This window comes from Dromiciops gliroides, chromosome 2 (assembly GCF_019393635.1).
Source record: "Dromiciops gliroides isolate mDroGli1 chromosome 2, mDroGli1.pri, whole genome shotgun sequence".
Lineage (NCBI taxonomy): Eukaryota > Metazoa > Chordata > Mammalia > Microbiotheria > Microbiotheriidae > Dromiciops > Dromiciops gliroides.
This window is the reverse complement of record NC_057862.1, coordinates 361,169,580-361,197,199: the sequence shown is the minus strand read 5'-3', so window position 1 is coordinate 361,197,199 and position 27,620 is coordinate 361,169,580. Positions and strand designations below refer to the sequence as shown.

The 27,620-nt window shown below is 39.7% G+C and overlaps 2 protein-coding genes across 5 annotated transcripts in view; both read left to right on the top strand.

Moving 5' to 3' along the window:
- Nucleotides 1-5,087: 5,087 nt before the first annotated feature.
- On the top strand, nucleotides 5,088-17,790 carry RBM12 (RNA binding motif protein 12). 4 transcript variants are annotated; one of them, XM_043989629.1, is made up of 3 exons: nucleotides 5,088-5,228; nucleotides 11,198-11,282; nucleotides 14,317-17,790. In XM_043989629.1, the coding sequence occupies exon 3, from the start codon at nucleotides 14,339-14,341 to the stop codon at nucleotides 16,976-16,978; it is 2,640 nt and encodes an 879-aa protein (XP_043845564.1). In that variant the 5' UTR covers nucleotides 5,088-5,228; nucleotides 11,198-11,282; nucleotides 14,317-14,338; the 3' UTR covers nucleotides 16,979-17,790. The 4 variants fall into 4 exon arrangements, with proteins under 4 accessions (XP_043845564.1, XP_043845565.1, XP_043845567.1 ...); XM_043989630.1 differs by having other exon boundaries at nucleotides 5,112-5,228; nucleotides 11,230-11,282; XM_043989632.1 differs by lacking the exon at nucleotides 5,088-5,228 and adding an exon at nucleotides 5,894-5,956 and having other exon boundaries at nucleotides 11,230-11,282.
- Nucleotides 5,113-27,620, top strand: part of CPNE1 (copine 1) — a 36,076-nt gene continuing 13,568 nt past the window's right edge. The window contains 1 exon segment of the mRNA XM_043989633.1: nucleotides 5,113-5,228. The gene's annotated coding sequence lies outside the window, so the exon portion shown is untranslated.

The following is a 27,620-nucleotide window of genomic DNA, read 5'->3' as shown; positions in this document are numbered from 1 at the left end:
AAACCATTGGTTAATTTAATTTTTTTGGGGGGGTGGGTGAGGCAGTTGGGGTTAAGTGACTTGCCCAGGGTCACACAGCTAGGCTAGTAACTGTCAAGTGTCTGAGGGCGGATTTGAACTCAGGTCTTCCTGAATACAGGACCGGTGCTTTATCCACTGCACCACCTAGCTGCTCCCAGTTAATTTAATTTTGGGGGGAGGGGGAAGGACCAAGGGGGGTTAAGTGATTTGCCCAGGGTCACACTGCTAGTAAGTGTCTGAGGCTGGGTTTGAACTCAGGTCCTTCTGAATCCAAGGCTGGTGCCTTATCCACTGTGCCACCTAGCTGCCCCTCGGTTAATTTAAATTTTTTTTTAATTTTTTTTTTTTTAATTTAGTGAAGCGATTGGGGTTAAGTGACTTGCCCAGGGTCACACAGCTAGTAAGTGTTAAGTGTCTGAGGCTGGATTTGAACTCAGGTATTCCTGACTCCAAGGCTGGTGCTCTATCCACTGCGCCATCTAGCTGCCCCCGGTTAATTTAATTTTAAAAAGAAAAGAGGTAACCAAATTACTAGTGTTAAAAATGAAAGAGGTGAACTCATCACCAATGAAGAGGAAATTAAGACAATTATTAGGAACTATTTTGCCCAATTATATGCCAATAAATTTGACAATCTAAATGAAATGGATGAAAATTTACAAAAATACAAATTATCCAGATTAACAGAAGAAGAAATAAAATACTTAACCTAATTTTAGAAAAAGACATTGAACAAGCCATCAATGAACTTCCTAAGAAAAAATCCCGAGGACCAGTTGGATTCACAAGTGAATTCTACCTCACCTTTTTTTTTGTTTGTTTTGTTTTTTGGTAAGGCAATTGGGGTTAAGGGACTTGCCCAGGGTCACACAGCTAGTAAGTGTCAAGTGTCTAAGGCCAGGTTTGAACTCAGGTCCTCCTGAATCCAGGGTCAGTGCTTTATCCACTGCGCCACCTAGCTGCCCCTCCACCACACTTTTAAAGAACAATTAATCCTAATTATATATATATATATATTATTTGAGAAAATAAGTGAAGGAGTCCTACCAAATTCCTTTTATAAGACAAATATAGTGCTAATACCCAAACTAGGAAGAACCAAAAAACAGAGAAAGAAAATTATAGACCACTCTCTCTAATGAATATTGATGCAAAACTTTTAAATAAAATACTAGCAAAAAGTTTACAGCAATACATCTCAAGGATTATACACTATGACCTGGTGGAATTTATACCAGGAATACAGCCTGGTTCAATATTAGGAAACCTATCAGCATAACTGACCATATCAGTAACAAAAGCAACAGAAATCGTATGATTATCTCAATAGATGCAGAAAAAGCCTTTGATAAAACACAGCACTCAGCACTCATTTCTATTAAAAACACTAGGCGGGGCAACTAGGTGGCGCAGTGGATAGAGCACTGCCCCTGGATTCAGGAGTACCTAAGTTCAAATCTGGCCTCAGACGCTTGACACTTGCTAGCTGTATGACCCTGGGCAAGTAACTTTTCCCGGAAAAACAAAAACACTAGAGAGCATAAGAAATAAAAGAAGCTTACCATAAAATGGTAAGTAATATTCATCTAAAACCATCAGCAAGCATGGTCTGTAATAGGGATAAGCTAGAAGCCTTCCCAATACAATCCAACCATTTTGGAAAGCAATTTAGAACTATGCCCAAAGGGCTATAGAACCTTTTGATCCAACAATACCACTGCTAGGTTTATATCCCAAAGACATCCCCCAAAACAGAAAAGACCTATTTGTACAAAAATATTTCTAGCAGCTCTTTTTGTGATGGCTAAGAATTGGAAATTAAGGAATGCCCATCAATTGGGGAATGGCTAAGCAAGGTGAGGTATATGATGGTGATAGAATATTATTGTGCTATAAGAAATGACAAGCAGCATGATTTCAGAAAGGCCTGGAAAGACTTGTATGAACTGATGTATAGTGAAGTGACCAGAAACAAGAGAACTTTGTACACAGAGACAGCAATATTGTTTGATGAAGAATTGTGAATAACTTAACTGTTCTCAGCAATACAATGATCCAAGATAATCCCAAAGGACTATTGATGAAACATATTATCCACCTCCAAAGAAGGAACTGATATTGATTGAACACAGACTGAAGCATGCTATTTTTCACTCTCTCATTTTTTTCTTTTATTCAAGTTTTCTTGTACAAACTAATATGGTAATGTTTTAAATAACTGCACATGTATAACCCATAGCTAATTGCTTACTGCCTCAGGGAGGGGGCAGAGGAGGGAGGAAAGGAGAGATAAAATTTGTACCTCAAAACTATAAATAAAAATCTTTATTATTTTTTTAAAAATCTGCCAGTAACAAGACTCAATAAAATTTAGTACAACCTCCCAAATTTGTTTTTCCAATAATTAGTACATCTGTTGAAAAATTACTCAAATGGGGCAGCTAGGTGGCACAGTGGATAAAGCACTGGCCCTGGATTCAGGAGGACCTGAGTTCAAATCCAACCTCAGACACTCGACACTAGCTGTGTGACCCTGTGCAAGTCACTTAATCCCCATTGCCCTGCAAAAAAAAAGAAAGAAAGAAAGAAAGAAAGAAAGAAAGAAAGAAAGAAAGAAAGAAAGAAAGAAAGAAAGAAAGAAAGAAAGAAAAATTACTCAAACAATGTGGATGTCTACTGTTTGGAGATGAATGTAATAGAATGTGTGCTATAACAACAAACCAAAATTAAAAAAAAATAATAGAATACTAGGAAAACTTATATGAATTGATGTAGAACAAAATAAGCAGAACTAAGACAATTTACAAAATGTCCACAATAATGTTGAGGGGAGGGTAAGGGGGTATTGACAGTGATAGTGAGGCAAAAAAAAATAAGGAAAGAAAAAAGTATCAATGAAATACTTTTAAAATATACAGAAATCTGACAGAATTTAGGTTTTGATCTCTAACTACATGTGTGGTTAGATATCTCAATTCTCAAAGTGGTTATATGACCGGAAGCCTTTCCCAATCAATGGTTTTTGTTTTGTTTTTTCAGGGCAATGAGGGTTAAGTGACTTGCCCAGGGTCACACAGCTTCAAGTGTCTGAGGCTGGATTTGAACTCAGGTCCTCCTGAATTCAAGGCCAGTGCTTTATCCACCACACCACCTAGCTGCCTCTCTTTTGCCTCTTTTTGCATCCTCAGCACTCAGTACCATGCTTGGCTGTTAAAAACGCAGCTAACATCTCAAATAGTGTTGCACAGCTCAAGTGCTGCTAGAAGCTCACAGTTCAAAGAATCCAAGCAGGCAGCAGAGGGTGGGTGAAGGATTCTTTATTCATCTTTGAAGATGGGTACTCTTCTGAATGTGCCAGAGAGTACAATGAAGAGAGGTCCCACACCCTCATTTATACAGCATTACAGAAACAACCAATCATAGTATATTTTATCAACCTCTGATGTACGGTAACTGTAATGACCAATCAGATTGTAGTAGTCGACCAATCAGATTTTGACACTAGGCATTAATCTTATTCTGGACAAGAATGTCCATTCCTCATTAGAACAGTGCCCTGTGAACATACATAAATATACATAATTTGTCAAGAAACAAAACTTAAGTTGGGGTTTGAACATCAGGGTCACGTGGGAATCCTCTCAGGGACCTCAAGGTGAACTCCCATCTTAGCTCTGCTCCCACAATGTACAGGCTCTGTTCCAGGCCCTGCTCTGGCCTAAATCCCAGGGCCTAAATCCCAGGGCCTTGGCCCCTCAGAGTCTTGTGTGCCAGCTGGCCCCCTGCTGGGAGGTTCTTGAAACTAAACTCACTCTGTCTTTAGGGCTCTGAGAAGGGTCCAAAGAAGGTCTTTTCTCTCAAAATCTTTTCTTTTCCACAGCTCTGATATGTAAACTATTCCTTGTTCTTCTAATTTGTTTATGGTATCACCTTTTATATTTAAATCATATACCCATTTTGACCTTTTCTTGGTATATAGTTTGAAAAAAAACCAACTTTATGTATTATTCTCAGTTGATCCTCACAATAACTTCAAAAATCTCTATTGAATCCATGTCTCCCCATCTGCTATAACCATTCTAGTCCAGGTACTTATATCTATCATCATAATAAACCTCCAATCTGTTCTTTTTTTTTTTCTTCAATCTGTTCTTTTTGCCTCTGGGTTATACCCTTTCCAATCCAACCTTCATAGTGATGCACAAGCAGTCCTCCAAATAACCTATTTTGATCCTATAATACCTTTATTCAAAGTTTTCATTTGACTCCTCATTGTCTAACAAATAAAGTCCTGAGCCTGGCAATTCAAGATCATCTACTTTCTGGCCCCACCCTACTTTTTTCAGTCTAATTCTACAAGAGCAATCAATCAACAACAACAAATAATAGGTTGATGATAATAGCAAAGACAAAAATGAAACTTCTTTCAAGGAAAGTAGGTTGGGGGAGGGGGAGAACAAGTGCATAAATAAGTACATGCAAAATTAAATACATACTTATACAAACAAAATAAATTTTAGGGTGGGAGGGCACTAGAAGGGATCAGGAAGGCTTCACATAGGCCTTGCTTGAGCAGCATTTTGAAGAAAATATTCAAGAAAGCCGAATGAAGAGTGTATTGCAGGCACTGAGGAACATTCAGCACAAAGGCACTAAGACAGAAGATGAACAGTGAGACACAGACACATGAGGAAGACACAGGTGGGGAAGGTCAATGATCCCCTCCAGTGCCTGAATATTGTCTATTTTAGTGTTCCAGCTCTTGGCACAATGCTTGGAACATAGTAGGCACTTAATAAATGTTGAATGAATGAATGAATGCATGCTTATATCGCTTTCAAATGGTGCTTAGAGTGCTCCCAGATCTTCCAGACCAACTCTCTCTACCGGCGCCTAGAGGATGGAGAGCAGCCCAGCCAGGCCTCCAGTGCGCCTGCTCCGGCCGGCCTGAAGCCTCGCCCCCAAGAACGTCGCCCCGCCCCCCCAACTGGAGCGCGGAGCAGCGCAGCGCGGCGGCAGCCATTTTGTGCAGCAGCGATAGCGGTGGCGGCGGCGGGGAAAGAAGCGGCAGCGGCGGTGGCGGCGGCGGCGGCGGCGGCTGCGGGATCCGGGGACCCCGCTCGGGCTGGGGCTATCGGCCGCGGGGCGGAGACACTGGCGCGGGGGGTAGCTCGGGTCTGGGCTCGGGCACCGCGCAGCTCTCCCCGGTAAGATTCCCGCAGCCCCGGCGCGGGCGGGCGGGGCTGTGCGGGGCTCGGGCCGCCCCGCCGCGACCGGGGCTCGGCGGGGCTCGGGGCGGGGCCTTCGGAGGCCGCAGAGTCCGCTTCAGCCCCCCACACAAAGGGCCCGGCAGTCGGCCCGCGCCCGCCCCCGTCCGCGCCCCCGCGTTGGAGCCGGGGCCCGGCCCGGGCCGGGATACTGCCGAGGAGCGGAGGAGAGGGGCCCGCAGGGACGACGCCCGCCGCGGCCGGAGCCTCGGGGGAGGGAGCCGGGAGGCAGGCCGCCCCCTTGGGCCGGATCCGGGGAGGGAAGGAGGCAGGCTAGGCGAGGCCGCGCCCGGCCGCTGCTGGACCTGCGGCGGGGCGGCCACGAGGACCACCCCCCCTCCCCTCCTGGGGGGGCGGGGGTTGTAGGAGGACGCCCCCTGTGGCCGGAGCCGCTGCAGGAGTTTGGAGGGAGGACTAGTTCGGGCGCCTTGAAGCTCTGGGGCGGGCGTGGGGGCGGGGCACGAGAGGGGCCCTGGGCAGCCGCTCGGAAGAGATGTGCAGCCGCCCAGGATGTTTGGGGAATGGGTGGGAGATGCCTTGGAGCCAGGGAGGGTCCAGTTCTGCAGTCTGACCTGAGAGAGGCTTGTGTTTTTTGTGTCTGGTAGCTTGCCTTGATGTTTGGTGCCGGGGGAGACTGAGAATAAGGATTAGTTAGTGGGAGAAGGATGGTAAGTAGAGTATGTGTGTGTGTACGAACACCTGTGCACCGAGTAGTAGATGCTAGGTTGCTTGCTGTGTGTCGGTGATATCGAATTATTACGGGGGGGTGCAGTAACAGTTTTCTGGTAGAGTGCAGCACCAAACATTATTTGGGGGTTTGCGATGAGGGAGGGGATAGTATAGGGAGTCCTGATTGCAGGCACTTGATTATAGATTTGGGCTGTGCTTGCAGGGATATATTTCAAGGTCCATTTTTTTTTTCCTTAATATAAGCCTCTACGGAAAGTCTTGTCTGAGAGCATTGATATCTGATCGGAAGTCATCAGAGGGAGGATTTCCCTTGAAATTTTCTGCCTTTGCTATGGTTTCGGAGTTTTGCCTTGCTATTAGTATAAATGGTTTGAAAAGTTAACTTCGTTTTTAAAAATCGTTACGAAGAAATAGGGTTTGAACTTATTGAGTAGTTTAGGGGCTTAATATATTTCAAACTACTTTCAGCCTACAAGTTTTTGTTACAAGAAATCTTTTGCTCTATGGAAACATGGCCTGGGTTTGTGCGTGCCCCTCATTACGGTAGTTATGGAATGGGTTATTGCGGACTCAGAAAGCAATCGTGACTAGGTGTTTTTTTTTCCCCCTTGGCAAAAATACTTTGTGGGAATGCTGAATAGTGATTACATAGAAATGTGTAATAGGTGGTTTACATCATTTGGATTGCGATTGTAACTTAAAACTTTCAGAAAATGAAATACTTTTGTGTTTTTATGGTGAGAATGCTTAGTTTAACTCTGTGGTGCAGTTTAATTTCCAAGAGTGCTTTAATGTCAATGTTTTTAAATGCAACATAAAATTTTGATTTCTTTGTTGTTGTGATGTTTAGTTTTTGCTTTCTAACAATTTTTTTTTTAATCGGGGAAAACATGAAGCTGCAGAAAATTTTTCAAAGCTTTAATTGGAATATGCTGAGAGCAGAGAACCGTGGGCTATTTTATCACAGTCTTTGGCATATTAAGTTTGATGTTTTTATTCCCCTACATAGAGAATTTGGGGGAGCTTGGGACAGACAAGCGTTTTTTGAAGCCTCTGGGTTTTACACATTGAGTAGGGGTTGATTGACTGGCATCTGAATTAGTGCTAGTCTGGTTTTCTTTTGACAGGGTGTAACTGCATGATCCAATTTAGTTGAATTCTTTAAAGGATATTTAGGGAGAAGGTAAGTATCAGTGGTTAAAGTAGAATTGACTTAAAGAATGTTAAATTCTAGGCACCTCTTTTACAGAGGAAAACTGGATTAACAATCACTTTAGTTTTTCTGTGGTTTTATCAAATCTTTATATACTTTTCATAAATATTTTGGTATGTCTTAAATTTAGTACAAATACCCAACGTGAGTTCAAGTTTAAAACCAGCAGTCACAGTGAATGAATGGGTCTACCATAGAATTAAAGTGTTTCTTAGAAATATAAATGAGCTGGAATTTTTTACTAATTTTTTTTAGTCTCAAAAACTTAATTTTTAAGACTGAATATTCTTTAAAACAAAAGATAGCTTTTTGTAGATGATATAGTGCTGCTTTTGACAGCTGACCTGTTGCTAATGGAAAAAGTGAAGATTGGAAACTGCTAAAATCCCAACATAAAATGTGACCCCCTTAAGGGGGACAAAATAAAAGCAGTCAGCTAAATTATAATTTTTTGGAAATCTTGCAATTGTCAAAAGTTCATTTATATTTGCCAATTATAGCAATTAGCTCATTCTCGTCTCTATGGCTCACAACTTTTTGGATGTGATTTGGAGTTTGTTTTTCAGTTTTGTTTCTTTGAGGTCTAATAAGGTTTTGTTTAGTTGTGATGCCTACTGGTTTTGGTGGATGGAAATTATAGTGCTGAAAGTAATTCAAGTTTGCTTTTGTTGTGCCTCTTTGTATTAGAGAAGGAATGGAGTTGTCAGGTTAAGTGATGGACCTGCAAACTACATACCTCAAATCCACCTTCTGCTTGTGATTGTGAAGATAAGTCTTTTGTGCTTTTAAAATTTTAAAAGAATTTTTTTTAAAGTTTTATTAAAACACAATGGTGTCAACACTGAAATAGATGTTGATTTTTCTCAGCTTGTAGTTAAAACAAAAATGAAATTGAGCAAAACAAATTACAACCTGCATAATTGAAGTTGTTTTATGTGATGAACTAGCAAGTTATAATCATTAATTTTGGTTTTAATATTTGAAATCCAGTGTCAGACTTTTTCCCCTTTTCCTTTAATTTTAAAAATAATTTGTATTTAGAAGTTGTTTCTTCATATAGTTTTGTATATTTCCTCTAAAAATGAAATTATACTTTAGAACTTTACTAATATGAGTTTCTTATTTTTAGAGGCCTGATATGTATCTGGGAATTGGGGTTTAAGACACCAAGGGAATAAGTTAGCTTTTCTTCCTTGTCCTTTGAGAATATTGATGATAGCTCCATGAACTCCTTTTTAACTTGTTTCAAAGCAAAACAAAAACAATTGAGGAAATCCTGTGTTGCAAAGACACGTCATTCTTTAAAAGATTTGTGATTTCCTTGGTGTGGGAATTCTTTACACCTACACAGATCCTGGCCCCTATATAACTTCAATAGTTGTTTATAGTCAACACCATTTAGCCAGTTGGTGATGAGCCTGTCTGAACTTAGCCTGGTTCTCAAGATGGGAAGCAGAAATGCCTGGAATGTATGCAAATTGAACAATTTTTTGCCAGGCTGCTCTAGTAGGGCCAGGGCCAACCTAGACAAAGTTGTGGTCTCTGCAGTTTTTAATCTGATTTGTCTGCCAGTGTGTCTCTTCCATGCCCTCCTTTCTAAACAGATAGCACTTATCAGAACAGGAAAGGGTTTTATGTCACTATCACTTTTTCTTGGTGATGGTTTGACTGATTAATTTGAATATATTTTAAAGTATAAAGTTTTACTTAAGTTACATTTGTATTTTAAGCTTTTTCTCTTTTTAACGAGAAAAGTTAGATACCTTTAGAGTGAAAGATCCCTGAAAAGAGATCCCTAGAGTCTAAGCCCATAACCAGACTGAGGCCCAGAAAGGTTGAATGTTATGTCCAGTCACACCTTGAATCATTTGCAAGCAATGAGACCCAAACTTAGATCTCCTGATTTCTAGTCAGCACTTTCAGGCATCACTGGCCTGGGGGTGTGGGGAGGGGGGAGGGAGACAGACACAGTTATTTTATTTGATCCTAAGTAAACTTGATCTAGCCCTTTGGGGAGTGTGGAGTGGTCTGAAGGGACAATCCATACCTGCCTGGCTTAAGCTGCTTAGTTTCTGGGGGTGGAGGACCTTGGATTGGAGGCCTCTTCAAGACTTGGAAACACAGGTCTTGTCTCTCAAATCTTTCCCCAAAGTTGCTCTCCAGTGTTTGACCGTATCACCTGCTACTTTGACTACCAGCCATGGCATGTTTGGTTTGTTTTTAGCTAGTATTTAATATTTTATGGTAAACCATTTCTCCCACCTTCTTTGGGTGAAGAACTATCCCTTTGATTCTGTTATTTTTTCTCTGGGTAACAATTTTTGACAAGAATGTCAACAAATATGTTAATGGATTTAGCAACACGAGAAATTACAATATGATAAATATGAATAAAATGGTATTGAAGCTAGTACCTGCTTGTCAATTTGACCAGTTTTATATTCTAGGGAAAACAATTTTTACTATAAGAAAAAATTGATACATTATAGACTCAGCGTTTCATATTTTTAAGAAATAATTTTCAATGATCTGTCATTTAATCACAGTTGCTCGCAACTTATGTCTCTGTGTGGACAGTGGAGCCAAATAGAAACTATCAGAATAAAATATTGATATAGTGTAGATCCATCCTCATTAAGCATTACCTTCATTTAAAGAGGTACTGTTCTATTCAGTTCTTTGTTCCTTTACTCTCTGTATTTGCTAGGAGAGCTTACTAAATGTGACTTTTAAAATTTATTAAGTTTTTTAAAGAGTGTAATTTTATGTGTAATGTATATCAGAAAAAATCAATTAGCACACTATAGAATTAATACATGTCCATATAATTGCATTTTAAATAACATGTATCTTTTTCAATCATTTTGTGGTGTTTGACTTAATGTAACTTTTTGTAGTATTTCATAATGCTTTCATTAATTGATAATTTATTTGTTTAAAAGTTTTTTTAGTTTGTGCCTTGGGATTGTTTGGAATGATGTTGGTAGAATATTTACTCTTGAATTAGAGTTTAATTAGCTTTTGAAATATTTAAAATATCTTCTATTGTACATCAGTAGTAACAATTGTTTTACTGGTTTTTGGTCTTGAATGGTTTTAGGTTAAAAATGAGCATGATTCTAGTAAGGCGCGTTATCGAATGGCTTATCCTTCTTCCCAAAGGACTTTATTGACTATGGTTATCTGACTTAATCACTTTAGTAGGTTGCTTGAGTATCGTCATGACACTGATTTTTAAGGAATTACTAATGAAAGATGCTCACCTATGCTTGTTTTGGGGAGTATTCTTAAATTTCTTGTAGATACTTTGGTAACAGATAAAGATGTTTTGGGAAAACCATTTCCTCAGGACTTTCAATCTTAGTACAATTTTTGTGCTTAGAACCGAAACCTTTATTGACTTTATGCTTATGGTGTTGGCTGTTGTCTTAGTTTATGTAAAGGCAACTACTGGAAGAGTTGTTATATTAATTTCCTAAAATTCCATGGAGTTGACATAATTTGCCTACCAAAGTGATGTTACTCTGAGTTTTAGTATCACATTTTTATCTAGAATTTAGTGGTAAACTGTAGAGGCTGGCCTGGTATAAGCAATTGGACTATTTTATGGTTAGGGTTTACTGGACTGTTTCTTTATGGAAAAAAAGGAATCATGTTCTTCCTTGCACTCCCTCATCCCTAAATCCTTCAATGAGAAAAGCAAATGTCAAGCGTGAAACTAAGCAAAATAAATGTTTTAGTTCTCATTCAGTTTTTTTTAGTGCAAATCTATATAAAAATATCATTTATTCTTACTGAATACAGACACTAGAACTTGAAAGCACTATTAAGTAGTAAGCGTGTGTGTGGGTTTTGGCACAGTTCATCTTTTGGATGCTTTCTAGTTGAAGTGCCCAGTGGTGGTTTCAAACTTGAGCCTTCTTAATAGACAGTTCATTGTGAACTGCAAATACTATTTTGTGTGTTTCCTACATTGATTTTTGCCTCCATTTATTCTTTATTGCAGTCTAAAAGTTGGTTTTAATTGGTTGCCCACAGGATTGACTTGGCCTCTGCTACTTGTTAAGAAAATACATCTGTTGTTTTTTCAGGTAAGAGATTTTTGAATTGAAGGTTTGTTTATCTTTAAGTTAAAACAAGGTAGTTTAAATAACCTTAAGATTTGTGCTATATACAAATTGGTGTGTGTTAAGCTTCTTTCTCTCTTTGGGGAGGGAGGAGGGATGTGTAGGTGCTTTGTACTGCTGGTGTAGATTTCCTTTGGGATCAGTTTTGCACTACTTCGGTCCTACATGCCTAAATGCTACATTCCTAAATGTTGTAGAATAAATAGGTTCACCCCCACCCCTGTAGGATTCTAGATCCTTTGAAATGTAGTTGCTTTTGATACTGGTATAAATTTTCAGATTCTTTAGAGGAAGAGTCCTTAACCTGGGGTTTGTGAACCTGATTTTTCAATGTTTTGATGACTATTTTACAGTATAATTGATTTCCTTTGTAATCTTAGACATTTTATTTTATGCATCTAAAAACATTCTGAAAAGGAATCCTTTGGCTTCACCAGACAGCTAAAGGGTCATACCAACGACAACAAAAAATAAGAATCCCTTGCTCTCTAGAGCTATTGTGTCATGTATTTTAAAGCCCAAATCCTTTTTATAGATGAGGAAACTGTAGTTTGGGAGAGGTTAAAAGGCTTGTTCACATTCAACATTAAGTGGCAGAGTTCTAGCTTTTCCCTTCCCCCTCCCAAACCTAAAAGATGATTGTTTTTTCTTGTGTTGAAGTCTTAGCAGGGAAATTTTGTGTTCTCTAGACTTCCAGAATTACTCTGGTTGTAGTCCCAGTCCTTCAGCAACAACCTATTTTAGCACAAAGGTTTTTGCAGAGGAATCTCCTGTGGCATGTGTTCATTAGCATATTTTTGCTTTGTACAAACTTTCACTAGGTTTCCATCTTTAGCAGGAAAAGACTTGTATAGTATTTAGTTTGTATGGCACTAAGCCCTGTTTGGTTTGTGTGTCGTGTTTTGGGGTCACATTGGGCTACTCTTACGTACCTGTACCCAGTACAAGCTAACTTATTTCACTCATTTGGTTTTTTTGATAGTTGGGTTATGTCCTATATTGGTTATTTAATTGTCTTTAAATGAAGTACAGTAATATAGGGATTCAGCATGCATTTTCAGTTAAGCACATTTAATTTACTTTTTTAAAAGTTCCTGATAATGATTAAATAACTTATTCAAGCTAAACTCTATAGACTTCATATCTAAAATTAGAGTTTAATAAGAGCTGTCTTTCAAAGTTTCAATCTGACATTTTGGAACATATACAAAAAGCCCCTTCCCATCATTATTTTTCAGATATTTTTAGGTTGTTTTATATTTTTTATTTCAGGGTCAATAAAATACAAAACCAAAACAGTACTATTTTTCCCCCACCCCCTTTTTTTGGGGGGGGGAAGGGCAATGAGGGTTAAGCGACTTACCCAAGGTCACTCAGTAAGTGTCCCGTGTCTGAGGCTGGATTTGAACTCAGGTACCCATGAATCCAGGACCAGTGCTTTATCCACTGTGCCACCTAGCTGCCCCCTCTATTTCCCTTTTATATGTAGTAATAACAATGAAGCTCACTTTGATATCTTATTGTGCACCTAGTCAGTATTCAGGAAATTTGATTATAAAGAGTACTGTTGATAGAATCATGAAACTTTTAAAGCTCATGGGATTTTAGAAGAAAGCATCTAGCCCAGTAAGGAAAAGAACTGAGAAGTTAAGTGACTTGGCCTGGAGTCACACAGCTAATTTAAGAGGCATATTATATTTGAGCTGTCCTTTTACAGCTAGAGTGATCTACATAAAATTAATAACTTTCAAAAGTTTGATATTTCTAGTCTTTAGAATAAAGTTGGTGTTGACTTTATAAAAGTTAACTGCAAATTAATATCCTGTCACAGGCGTAAAAACATTTATCACTTTGCAAATTGCTACCCCTTGTATTTACTGTTATAAAACCATTGTTTCTGAAATTTGGAATCTGAAGTGAGAGGGGGGTGGCTTTTCCCTTTCTGGTCTTGCACCCTTCATTTAAAAAAAAAGGAAGAAAGAAAGAAAAGGGGAAAAGTACAGTAGAGCCCTGCTACCATGTAAAGCAATCTCTGAGCTCTATAGGCTCTCCATAATCATTCTAGCCCAATAATAGCTAATCTAGACCTTCCTTTCCTCTTCCCACCAAGAGTCATGCTGAGAGGACATAGTAGAAATAGATCCCTCTAAAGTAAAATCCACCCCCTCCCCCAAAGAACCCACAATATTCAGAATTCTTTTTTTGTGGAGGGGGTCGGGATGGGTGATTGGACCCGTGGTTTAACCAAAATCGTTGTACAGTGACTAGCATTGTAGCAGGGTTCTCCTGGAAAATGTTTTAGATGTTGAATATCTGCAGAAATCAGGAGTGTCATCTCTTTGGGGTTCTTTATTTTAGTAAAATAATACTTAGTTTTATTGACTATAGTTCTGAACATCTCGAAGAGAACTAAATTATAACTGGTTCTCACTTAAAATTTGTCTGAATAATTGATACTGTTAAGAACCATTTGTAATCAGCACTGTATAGTTCCTCGGTTCTGTTACATTTAGATTTCAGGAATTGCAGCTATGCAAAAATGTCTTTAATAGTCCCAAGAAGTTGGCCAGGTTTGTAGGGAGGGCAGTAAGCTGTATTTTCTGCGGTGCATTATTTAAAGGTTACTCCCATAGTTGTTAAAGGGTCATTCCCAAGGTGAACTATATGTTTCCTTAAATGTCACCAAATAACTGGTGGTCTGTATGATAAAATTGTTGCCTCTTACCGTTTTTGTTCTGATACTTTTGGGTTTTTGGACTGAACTTTTAATCTGTGTTTCTACAATATATTTTGGAAGTTGAAATTGTGGTGGTTTTAATTGTTAATTACATAGCTTTCCCTTTTTAGAAAGTAAAAAATAGAATCTATATTAACACTTAATTGGGTTAGCTTGAGGAGATGCTTGAGTGCCTAATATGGTAGATGGTGATTCTACTAGCTAAATTAATGGTATGACAAACAGTAGTCTGACATAGCCGTTGCCTTTTTTCATCTGCAGGTGTGTGTTATTTCAGCGCAGCATGGCTGTGGTCATCCGTTTGCAAGGTCTCCCAATTGTGGCGGGGACCATGGACATTCGCCACTTCTTCTCTGGATTGACCATCCCTGATGGGGGCGTGCATATTGTAGGGGGTGAACTGGGTGAGGCTTTCATCGTTTTTGCCACTGATGAAGATGCAAGGCTTGGTATGATGCGCACAGGTGGTACTATTAAAGGGTCAAAAGTAACACTATTGTTGAGTAGTAAAACTGAAATGCAAAATATGATCGAACTCAGTCGTAGGCGTTTTGAAACTGCCAATTTAGATTTGCCACCAGCAAATGCTAGCCGATCAGGACCACCTCCTAGTTCAGGCATGAGTGGTAGGGTCAATTTACCTACCACAGTTCCCAGTTTTAATAATCCTTCTCCCAGTGTGGTTACTGCAGCCACATCTGTGCATGAAAGCAACAAAAACATCCCTACATTTTCCACCGCCAACATAGGAACAGCCCCTCCAAACATCGGGGCTTCTTTTGGGAGCCCAACATTTAGTTCAACTCTACCTAGCACAGCATCCTCCATGAGCACAGTCCCACCTCCCCCAATTCCTCCAATACCAGCAATGCCCTCCTTGCCACCAATGCCATCTATTCCTCCGATACCTGTTCCTCCTCCTGTACCTACGCTGCCTCCTGTGCCTCCCGTACCCCCAATACCTCCTGTTCCTCCAGTGCCACCCATGAGCCCTATGCCACCTCTGTCAGGAATGCCTCCTTTGAATCCACCACCAGTGGCACCGATACCTACTGGGATGAATGGATCTGGAGCAGCTCTGAATCTGAACAGTAACCTGAACCCAATGTTTCTGGGACCTTTGAATCCTGTTAATCCTATTCAAATGAACTCTCAAAGTAGTCTGAAGCCACTTCCCATCAACCCTGATGATCTGTATGTCAGTGTCCATGGGATGCCCTTTTCTGCAATGGAAACTGATGTCAAAGACTTTTTCCATGGGCTTCGTGTAGATGCAGTGCATTTGTTGAAAGATCACGTAGGCCGAAATAATGGGAATGGATTAGTTAAGTTTTTCTCCCCTCAAGATACATTTGAAGCACTGAAAAGAAACAGAATGCTGATGATTCAACGCTATGTTGAAGTCAGCCCAGCCACAGAAAGACAGTGGGTAGCTGCTGGAGGCCATATCACTTTCAAGCAGAGCATGGGACCTTCCGGACAGACACACCCCCCTCCTCAGACACTCGTCAGGTCAAAGTCGCCTAGTGGGCAGAAAAGGTCAAGATCGAGATCCCCACATGAGCCTGGTTTTTGTGTGTATTTGAAAGGTCTACCGTTTGAAGCAGAAAACAAACATGTTATTGATTTCTTTAAAAAACTAGATATTGTGGAAGATAGTATTTATATTGCATATGGACCCAATGGGAAAGCAACAGGTGAAGGTTTTGTAGAATTCAGGAGTGAGTCTGATTACAAGTCAGCTTTATGTCGTCATAAGCAATACATGGGGAATCGCTTTATTCAGGTTCACCCAATAACTAAAAAGGGAATGTTAGAAAAGATAGACATGATTCGGAAGAGGCTACAGAACTTCAGTTACGATCAGAGGGAGATTATTTTAAATACTGAGGGAGATAGTTCACCAAAATTATGTGCACATATATCAAATATGCCATTCAACATTACCAAGATGGATATTCTACAGTTCCTAGAGGAAATTCCAGTGGATGAAAATGCTGTACATATTCTTGTTGATAACACTGGGCAAGGGCTAGGACAGGCATTGGTTCAGTTTAAAACTGAAGATGATGCACATAAGGCTGAACGCTTACACCGTAAAAAACTTAATGGGAGAGAAGCTCTACTGCATGTAATTACCCTAGAAGACATGAGGGAGATTGAAAAAAATCCTCCATCTCAAGTGAAAAAGGGGTTAAAAATTCCATTGCCAGGTAATGCCACAGTGCCAGGAATGCCAAATGCCGGAGGTGATGAGCATGCTTTCCTGAATGTAGGCTCAAAAGAAGCAAACAATGGCCCTCCATTTAATTTTCCCAGTAACTTTAGTGGGTCAAATGCCTTTGGCCCACCACTTCCACCACCAGGATTAGGAGGGGCCTTTGGAGATGCCCGACCTGGAATGCCTTCTGTTGGAAATAGTGGTTTGCCTGGTTTAGGGATTGATGTTCAGGGTTTTGGAAGTGGTCCCAATAATTTAAGTGGACCATCAGCTTTTGGAGGGACCCCTCAGAATTTTGGAAATGGACCGGGTACTTTGAGTGGCCCCCCAAGTTTTGGAGGTGGTCCCCCAGGCCTTGGTAATACTGCTGGGCATTTGAGTGGCCCACCAAGCTTTGGTCCTGGGCCTGGAGCACTTCATATTGGGGGACCTCCTGGATTTGGAACTGCTTCTGGAAAGCCAGGCCCAACAGTTATTAAAGTTCAAAATATGCCCTTCACTGTCTCTGTTGATGAAATTTTAGATTTCTTTTATGGCTATCAAGTGATCCCAGGCTCAGTGTGTTTAAAATACAATGAAAAAGGCATGCCCACAGGTGAAGCAATGGTTGCATTTGAGTCTCGCGATGAAGCCATGGCTGCTGTCGTTGATCTAAATGACAGACCTATAGGCTCAAGAAAAGTCAAACTTGTATTAGGGTAGCTGTTCATGTAAACTGTTCGTAGGCTAGATCTTCATAGTGCTGTGATTAATGCATCAAGATTGTTTTCCTAGTATTTCCAGGTTAGAACCTGTGGATTGTTTAAATTGCAAATAGATTGGTTTCAATAAGACTGAGAGAGCACTGGTTGACTGTTTACAGAAGAATTGCTGCAAGGATAAATGTTGCTGTATGTTCCAGTAGAGCTGTATGGGGAGAACAGAAAAATAATTTTGGCTCACCTTTAGAGAAACCTTATTTGTCAAAACTCAAATGACCATATAATGCTTATCAAGGAGTCTAGATTGGTTTTATACCATTTGGGATGAAGAAAATAGAAATGTATTAAGATTAAGTCAGCAAAGCTCTTGATGGGTGCTATTGCAAGCCATTGTAAAATAGAAGTTGGCTATTAGATTTTTGGTTCAAAGTTGGACAGATTTGCTTTGTTAATAGGGTCAAAGCTTTGTCTAAAGTCCTAATTTTCTCTTGCAACTGAATAAAATCTCTGTGTATACAGATTCATTGTATGTACCTTTATTGCTTCTCAAAGGTTCTTGATGTATAGACAGTTGTGTGTTTTAGAAGTTGCTGCTTTATTTGCCTAATTGACTCCTATGTAATGAGCAGAACTGTTTTATAAAATCCCAACTGAGTTTTATGTTGATAACCTTGAACACAGATTCCCATTGTCACAATTACAATTGTGTGGAATAAGACTTTTGCCACAGAAGTGTGTCCCAGCCCCCTAGAGCAATTTTGGTTTGACCATAAAGTCTTAGTTTATAGTCAGTTTAAAATTTCTTTGATACGGCATCAGCAACCAGGAAAAAAGGTTATAATCAATGTTTAAGATGCTTGATTTGTTTTGAAGTTCTAGCTGAGATGGACTAATGGTGCTTGATATATTCCTTCTGACTCATTTATGTGAAATTTTGGCCCACAAGAGAACTCAAGGAACTAGATGAGGGGTCCTTTTAAAAAGAATAAGCATTATATAGAGAGTCAAAATTAAGTCAATCAACGTCAGCAGTAATTCATTAGAAAAATTGCTTGATAAGCTGGTCCATAGATTGACAAGTAATAGTTTTTGCTTGAATTCTATTTTAGAAGCTTTTATTTTTGCAGTTGTTTGATCAGGAATCTAACAATTAGTGTGTCTTCAGACAGATAAACTACAGCTGCCAAGAGGGAAACAGGATCCCCTAGGGTTCCTTGCCTTCCGTTCTTTTCCTTTGGGAGTTAAGGCACTCTGAGGGCAAAACAAAAACAAAAAACCCAAAAACTAAATGGAGCTCCGTTAACAAGAGCCCTAGCCACTGAAATGCCTGGGAGCATCCTGGTCACCACTGCCCCAAAAGGCACCTTTATGGCCTCTGCTTTCTTTCCTTCACAACTTGTCTAAGAATCCTGGCAGAGGTGTTATTACTGTATAGTATAATAGCCTTAATGGAAAACGGGAGGTTGGAGAGATCATGAGAAACAAAATTTTTTTGTCTCTTACAGGGCACTTGTGTCTTGATTTGAAAAGTCCCCAACATTCCTTGCAAATCAGTGTGCTTAAACAGCAGCCTTGAAAAGAATTGCTTTCCACACAAAATAGTGCCTTTTTGGTGTTGCATGTCAGTGGTAGCACTGAAAATAAAGTGTGGTGTGATTTAGAGATACAAGTGGCAACAGTTTTATTCATGTGACCATTAAGAGTTTTGAAAGCCTGTTCAACACTACATTCTTAGCAGATTTGACAGCACAGGATTTTTGTTCAGGGAAGGGGTTGTACAGACTTGTATTCCAATCAAGAGGTGACTGCTTTGTGGATCTTCTGGTAATTCACAAGTACAAACTTGCTTTGACTGATCATTAGGTGTTGCCTCCTCAACTTAAAAAGCAATATGATGGTTGTATATACTGTTCAATTTAAGCCTCTGTTAAGTGATTGTATTTCATTCTGAAGACGGAAGTATAAAACGTCAACAAACCATTTTGGAGTTTTATTTCAACAGCAAATCCCCTTCTCCTATTGGAACGTTGACTATTTTCAATACCAGAAATATAGGTTGTTTGAATAGGAGATGAAAAATGAGTCTTTATGCTTATTTTTTCAAATTTATTTTGGTTCTGTGTTCTTAACATTTATTTGATTAAATGTTTTACACCTTATTGTAGCTACTTGGTTATTTTGACTTGTTTTTACACTTCAGATTAAAAATGCTAAAAAGGAAAACCTGGTTTCATTATTCATGAAATTAAATAAATAGTGGAAACTGGAGAGATCTCTCTAAAGTTTGGTTGAATCACAACATTACTTTTCTTGTTGTGAAATGTAATTAAATGCCTGCACTCTGGAATTTGATTTTTGTGTATCAGATTTTTTTTTTTTTAATAATAGTGCTAACTGCTAAGCATTTTGTTTATCTTGTTTTGGGCATTGGAGTTTCAGTAAAACGTCTCTAAAATGTGTTCTGTGAAACTGTTCATACACTTTTTCCTTTGGATTTTCTAATGAAGTAGGTTTGTGTGGGAAATGGATTTACATTATTTCCTTTGATTTTTGTCATAAGTTTTTTGTATGGTATATTGAAGGCTTTGTAAAGCTTTTCTCATTTGTAAACACTATCATGATATTTTCAAATTTCTGTGTAACTTTTATTTTAGTGCTGTATTTAGTGAATCGAAGAGAACTTTTCTCATTAGGTTTGACTTTTTTTCTGCATCTGGTTAATTAGTTGGTGCGTTTATTTCCTTTTGCTTTAAAGGGGTTAGTGACATTTGTATAAAATGTATTTCTGAATACGCCAATCTGTAAACTTTACAGAACTCTTAGGGAAACATTTTGCTTACATGCAGAATTTGGATTTTTGTTTTGTACACACACTGTAGTTGTACATACAATCATTAGTGACCTTTTTCTTTTTCAATATAACACAGTATTAAGTAAAGCATAGTTGATAACTTTTTACTGCCAGTTGTCAGGACATCTATAATAAAAATTCCACCTGCAGACTTTTCAAGATTCAGAGAGAAAAATTCAAGGTAGTAGTGCCATTCTTTACTTAGCCTATTGCTTGAAAATCTAGGTCTGTATTTTTAAAAAGACTTCACATTTATATGTTGAGAAATACCAGCCCATCCTATGGATTTTTATACTTCAGATTAAACTAGGGATGCACCTAATTCCTGTCTGGCTTCTTCCATTCTTTTATTGGACCCCAGCACTACTCATACTACTTGATTTTAGAGAAGTGCTTGGTTAAGGAGTGAAGAAAATGCCCTAAAATTGACTCCAGTGGAGTAGGATGTTATCCTTAAAAGGGGTAGCTTTCCTGAATGAAATTGGTTATGAGAATCTTCTTGAAAAACATCCCAACAGTAGCCACTTCATGCTCTAAGCTATTTCCAATCCTTGAAAAATTCTCCTCCATTTAAGCTGTCATGTTGGTGGTTCCACAAGAATTTAAACTGGTAAGAAACCAAATGGGTGATAAAATGGCTTCTTCTTGACATGGCCACAGCATTATTTGCAGGTGCTGCCTCAGTACTGCTCAGCAGAGCTTTGTTTATAAAGATGAAGTCTTAAATACTGTTCAATAAACTTGTCACAAAATAAAACAGGCTGATGCTTTTAATGCTTCAACTGGACAAGAGTTCTTTATTGAGCTTCAAGAAGTAACATTGTTATGGGGAACTATGACACATATGTTCTTGAACCTGACAGTGCCACGGATCAAGGTTGGAGAGTTGAAGGCAGAATGATCTCTGGGGCAGACATTTGTTGTTTTATCTGTTTCTGCTTATGATGAAGTAAGGAAAGAAGAGGATGTCTGGACTGCAGGGAAGAAACAGGATTACATGTTAAATCCTATTACAAGGAACGTCATGGCTTTTGCACTTTTAATTGTAGTAGAATCTGGTAGTAATATTTATACTGCTGAATGTCAAGATTGGGAGGGTTAGGGAAGAAAAATGATGGAGTCTAAGCCAGCTTCTTTTTCCATGGAAGGAGTCATGAAAGGTATAGGAACTAGCTGATATATACAAAAGTGTTTTGACCATAGTAGAGGAAAGGAAAAGAAACCTCAAAGGCAAACTCATGAACACACCTCCACTCACAGAACTCTGAAGCTGGATTTTTCAGTATGTGTGTTGCTTTGGTGGGTGGTTTGGGGAATATTTTCTGGCAGCAGACTAGTTTTTTTTGAAGGGAGTTTAAAAGTGTAATATCTATTTTCAAACTTGGAAGCAGGGCAAAAGTTATAGGAAGAACTGGGCTTTTTTTTCTCTTTACCCTTCCCAGCTTCCTATAACTTTCATGATGAATTAGCAAGTGAAAAACTTTAAATAGAACACAATTGAATTTTTTAAACAGGAATTACAGAAATTGTTTGTATTGGGTTATTCCTTGTAACCAGATCAAAACAATTTTTAGTGAAATTGTCCTAGTGAATTTTCAAGTAGGTTGACCCTTTTTCTCCTTTTTTAAATTACCTGGTTCTTTTTGAACTGGTGTGAATGGTATATGTTCCAAGTAATGGATATGTATAGTCCAGCCGAGTGGTTTGATTTAAGATTTTTGAGCTATGAGTGAGAGTATGAAATTGCCAGTAAATACAGCATCCATAGATCTTCACCAAAATAGTCACCACATTATAAGGACATTTCTTTTTAGGAAGCAAAATGTATAACCTGGTTGCTATTCAGGAGCTAACTGTAATTCACTTGTGCATGATATCAGTCACTTAGCTAGTTCTTTGTTAGGGTTATTTAGCTGCTTGTACAGTGTTCTTCCCTATGTGTCCCCTATGCCCAACAAATGATCAGCTAATGGTAGGATTCTTTCTTCCTTCTCCTTTAAAAAAATTATGATATCTGTAGTATATAATAGAATCTGCACTTGTGGCTATCTTAATTTTCTTCAATAAAAGATGACATGAAAGAATGAAGTGTGGGGGAGAACAGGTTTAGTGTAAAGACCTAATTGAAGTACACTGGTTAGTAAATTTACAATTCTTACTCTGATGCTGTATGGACCAGTCTCCTGCACTACAATATGAATAAGTTGATCTCCTGGTGGTTGGTGACTACTCAGGTAAATTTTAATTATTTAATATGTGCTTTTGTGTTTATACCAGCCCCTTGGATGTTGCTTTACAAGGGAGCCTTATAAAAAGGCTTGGAATGTAGCTTATCTCCAGAGGCCCAGAAACAACATTTAACACAAGATGTCTTCCTGGGTTTGGGTCTACTCTGTGGTGTTTGCAAAGGGCCAAAAAGGGATCCCCTTATAGGCATTCTAGCCCCAGGGAACAGGAAAAAATTATTACTAAGGAAAATAGAAACCTTACATTAGAAAATTTTGAAGTTCTTGCAAAATAAACCCCAAAAACCCCACACTTATTTTGAGGGATATAGAGTAACAACTACTCCAGGAAAACAGAGCAAGCATCTCTGAAAGACTCAAGGCAATGAAAGGAAAGTTACCAAGGAGAAGCAATACGTGTAAGGGGAAGAGCCCAGGACTGGGAATAGGTTCTAGTTCTAGTTGTACCATTAACTTAGTGTGTATTATTTTGCAAGTCACTTTACCCCAGTAATGGCATTGGACTGGTGTCTAAATTCCTTTCCAGCTCTAAATCTGATAATCATATGAATGGGACACCTTAAGACAAGAATAGCTTAACCTTTTTTACTCTTTAGAAACATGCAAAATAATTTTTCTTTCTCACCATAACTACTGTCGAAATTGTAGGGTAGATTGAGAAAATGAGGACAGTATAGGATAGGAAACTGACCTGTGGGAAGAGAGGAGGAAACTAAGGTGACAGAAGGAGGTGAGCACACTTCATGGCATCCTGCTTCTCTGGTGCCGTTCTATCACGTGCCTGACTCATTTTATTTTTCCCCTATTGTCCATTGCCCTTCCAAATTCTCCATCACATAAACAAAGTCCCAAAATTGGAAAGGACCTAGTCCAGCCTATACTTAACAACATTAGTACCTATGGGTCACACGTACTTCACAATTTAAAATCTAGCTCATTCATTATTCTGTGACTCCTGGAAAATGGTTGAGACCTGACTCAGAACCTTCACTTTACCTATTTGGTGCTTGGTCACCTAGTAGGTAAAAATTTCTATTATCTTTCTTTACTACTGCCCCTGTTTGGTTGTTGGTTGCAATATGAAAGCATCACATTTTGGTGCTTCTGTGTCTTAGGTTTTTTTTTGTTTTTGACAAAAATTTTAGGGTGGGGGGCCTTTAAAGTTACTATTTAGCATGGTATACATTTTATCCAAGAGATGGGGGGGGGCTTGAATTATTCCCAATAAAAGTTGTTATGTGTCTTCTCAGGGGTTACAGAAACTTTTATAACAATATGAGAAATGTTCATGTTCTGCTACCAGTGAGTCAGTGTTTTAGTCAAGTTGGGGAAGCCTTAATAGAAATAAGGTTCGTGGGGTGATGGGGGAACCAAGTTGGAGAATGTGATTCTGAAACGCTAAAAACAGACATTAGAGGTTACATAAGGCCAGCATTCTCTTGAGAGAGGAAAAATAGGGCCTTCCTTGTCCCCACCACTGTTAGAGTTAAATTAATGCCCCTGGGCAGCTAGGTAACACAGCACTGGCCCTGGATTCAGGAGGACTTGAGTTCAAATTTGGCCTCAGATACTTGGCACTTACTACCTGTGTGGCCCTGGGCAAATTATTTATTGCCCTGGTGCGGCACCGCCGCCCCCCCCCCCTCATTTAATGCCCCATCTAACTTCTCTTCCATCATGAATATTGGTTAAATGTGTTACAGTGATAATGAAGAACTAACCCATTTTGTCTTTGACACAGCATAACCAAGCAAAAGCTCAAAATGAGTTTGTTGGCTTTCATGTATCCCCAGCAGAGGTGATTTAGGAATTTTGCACAATCTACATCAAGTCAGATGAACAGGGTTAACACCTTGGATTCCAAGATATCTGTGGATTCTAAACAGATTTGTTGTAGCCTCCCAGTTTTTGTCTCTTCCAAGTGGCTTTAAAGCTCTTCCAGGCTCCAACTTCATTATACCAGTCTCTAGCAAGCACTCATTGAACACTTGTGCATCTGACACCACCAGGCACACTGAACGCAGGGTAGAGTACAAGAAGGCCATATGTGTTGGAGGGTCTATTTAAAAGGGTTTATAAGCAAGTTTTAGATTAAAGGGGTGGTAACTGACAAAAAGAATAGGCTGCCTCTTCTCTTGTATGACACAAGGTGGCCATGGGTTGAAAAAGCATTGGCCAAAGTCATAGGGACAAGATTTGAAAGGGAGACATGAGTGCCTAGGTGGACCTGATGGGTTGCCTTGCCTCATTGGATAAACAGAAGTTGGAGTGATCAGGAACACCATATTACAAGGTTTTGAAGGCTAATTTCCTGAACATTATGCCTACAAAGGAATGAAGTCTGCTGTTTTGGATCAACAAGTTTGTGTTTGAATGTTAGTAGTAGAGGTATGTGGGCCCTAACATTTAAGGCAGTTTTGAAGGCAGAGGCTAGAGATTGGAATCTTTTAGTTCCTCGAGATAATCTGATAACTATAAAGTACCACTATAGTTAAGGAAGTCCTATCTATACCAGTTACTTTCTGGAGGCTTTGGCCTGCAGGCTGTTGATATTACTTATAGGGGACAGCTAGGTGGTGCAGTGGATAAAGCACCAGCCCTGGAATCCGGAGAACCCAAGTTCAAATCCGGCCTCAGACACTTGACACTAGCTATGTGACCCTGGGCAAGTCACTTAACCCTCATTGCCCCACCAAAAAAAAACTATACTACTTACAGACTTCAAGGAATAGACAACTCAGCTTGTGAATCTTACAGAGAAATTATGCTATGGGCAGAATTCTGGTACTCTTCCTCAAATCTGCTTTTTCTAGGACTTCCTTGCCTTTTGATTTTGGTTTTCTCATTTCTTTTGACCTTTTCCTTTTCCTCATTTTCTGTTGACTGGCCCTCCTGAGCTTTGGAGGAGTATTCCAGTCTTGAGCACCCATTTGCTGATCCTCTACTTGGATGGTCAGAGTGTAGTTTGGTCTGTTGCTAATGACAATTCGAACTTTCCTGAAGCAACCCTCCCACCTCACACACCCTGTCTCTCCCCACAGAAATTACAAACAGGTATTTTATATATGAATTCTGAGGATTACTCCAAGATTTCTCATTTGCTGCATGAGGATGCTTAGAGTGAATAGAGGTAGCATGATGTAGTGAAAGAAGAGCACAGCATCTCTAGGCAGATGATGCAGATTTGTGTCCCAGCTCTGTCATTTGTTATCTGTGACTTTGAGGCCCAGAAAGGGAAATAATTGTCCCGATCTCCTTATCTCTAAAAGGTAGCTGGGATTAGATGGTCTCTAGCATTTTTTTCCAGCTATAGTTGTATGCATTCATTGCATTAAAAAATTTAACATCCACATTAGAAGCCAATAAGTAGGTTGCGTTTCATTTGCCCAGAGTTTTGTGTGTCCTGCTGTTGCACAATTGGGTAAACCCAGGCTATACCATTGGTACAGAGATGGGATGAAAGGGCAGCATATACAGAGCATAAAGCAGAACTTTTGAGTAAAGCAGATGTGGGGAGGCTCACTGAAAGAGAGTCGTTTAGAAATAGAAGTTGGATCCACTTTTGGGGGGGCGGGCAGGGCAATGAGGGTTAAGTGACTTGCCCAGGGTCACACAGCTAGTGTCAAGTGTCCGAGGCCAGATTTGAACTCAGGTCCTCCTGAGGACCCTCCAGGGCCGGTGCTTTATCCACTGTGCCATCTGGCTGCCCCTGGATCCACTTTATTTTTTTTTTTTGCGGGGCAATGGGGGTTAAGTGACTTGCCCAGGGTCACACAGCTATTATGTGTCAAGTGTCTGAGGCCAGATTTGAACTCAGGTACTCAATCTAGGGCCGGTGCTTTATCCACTGCGCCACCTAGCTGCCCCTCCTGGATCCACTTTTAAAAATAACCTTCCTTTTAGAGAGGTTCTTTAATGAAATGAAAAATCACTTCATAAATTTCTTTTGACTCCAGCTGGGTTCTCTTTTTTTTTTTAAATTTCTGGAGGGCAATCAGTTTTCACAGTACGTGTCAAGTGTCTGAGGCCAGATTTGAACTGAGGTCCTTCTGACTCCAGGGCTAGTGCTCTATCTACTGTATCACTTTGCTGCCCCTAGGTCATGGGGAAAGTTAAGTAATTGCAATTTATTAGGCTCTTTAAAATTTTCATTAGCCCATGCAAATTATTAGCCTATTTATAGGGTGATTTTCAGCCTAAAAAACTCAGGTTGATAAGTGATTTATGCAAACCTCCAGTCATGAGAAACAGGGGCAGTATAATGTACTTTCTTTGTGAAAGAAAGCCAAATCCCTAAACTTCTGGGCTCCTTGATTTTTCCATCTGTAAAATGAAAGTGTTCAAGTAGATTATCTCCAAGGTCCCATCTGATTCTCAGAAGTCTTTTAGTAAGTTGAGCTGGCCCAGGGATTTAATCCTGGAGCATATTTAGCCCATGCTTGAACTTATTGGTGTGGAGAGATGAGATGCCTGGCTTATGATTTTTTTTGCCTTGGTCATTCCTATTTTCACACTATGTATTGTGGGATATCATCCCACCAAAGACATCCAGGAAAGAGAAGGTATACTTGCCAGTGTCCTTCTCAGGTTATTAGTTTCTTATAGGCAGGCCAGGTGATTCCCAAATATTTAAAATGTTTGCATTCCCAAATTATGTCTGTTGAAAATCTAGTATAAGATTCAGATCACTTTGTGTCTCCAGTTTGGGGATCCATAATTTCTAATTTGTTTTTTGGAGGGGAGGTGTCATCTTGAACCAGTCTTGGAGAGCCTGGCCCTGTACCAGCATTATTCTGCCCTTCACACCCCTACCTGAAAACATTTGAGGGAAGCAAGGATAAGAAAGGCCTAATTTATGAATGTGTGTATTGAGAGAGAAGAGCTTGTGATCTGATCTGACCCACCCCCGATTCTGACCCACTGAGGTAGCCCTTCTCACCTTTGTGACAGTTCATCCTGGGAACCATTGAATGGAGGAAGTATGGGCCCTGGCTTTTTTTTTTCCCCTCTTAGTCTGACCATTTTTAGTCCATAGAAGTCTTTGTAGTTATTTTAGGAGGGAGTCAGGAAAAGAGTCTGAATCTTTCTTTAGTCACCTTCAGTTTCACCTGCCTACTGGCTCCTGAGCATTGTGATGGGCGTCAGGGCACATGCACAGAGGAAAACACAGCCCCTGCCCTCACAGAGCGCTCACTGCTATTTAGGAGGGCACTGTTGGGAACTCAGGGGCTGGTTGGGAGCCAGACAAGGAGGGAGGAGGGGACCATTTCCTTGTTGGAGCAAGTTGGTGTTGTGGTCTCAGTAGTTATAGAAATACCATATTGGCTTATTGGGGAAATGGTATTGCCACTCCCCTGCTCTAGCTCCCTGCACTTCCTGGTGTCTATATACCAGTCACTCCTTGTAGCCTTTTCTCCATTTCATGGGGCCTGGCTTCTTCCCTTGCTTGCCTTGCTGCTACGTCATCCTTTTCTATTATGTAGGTTATATACTATTGTGGTGCTGGGAGTAAATGGATAGGTTATGGTTAGATGCCAGGTGAAAGA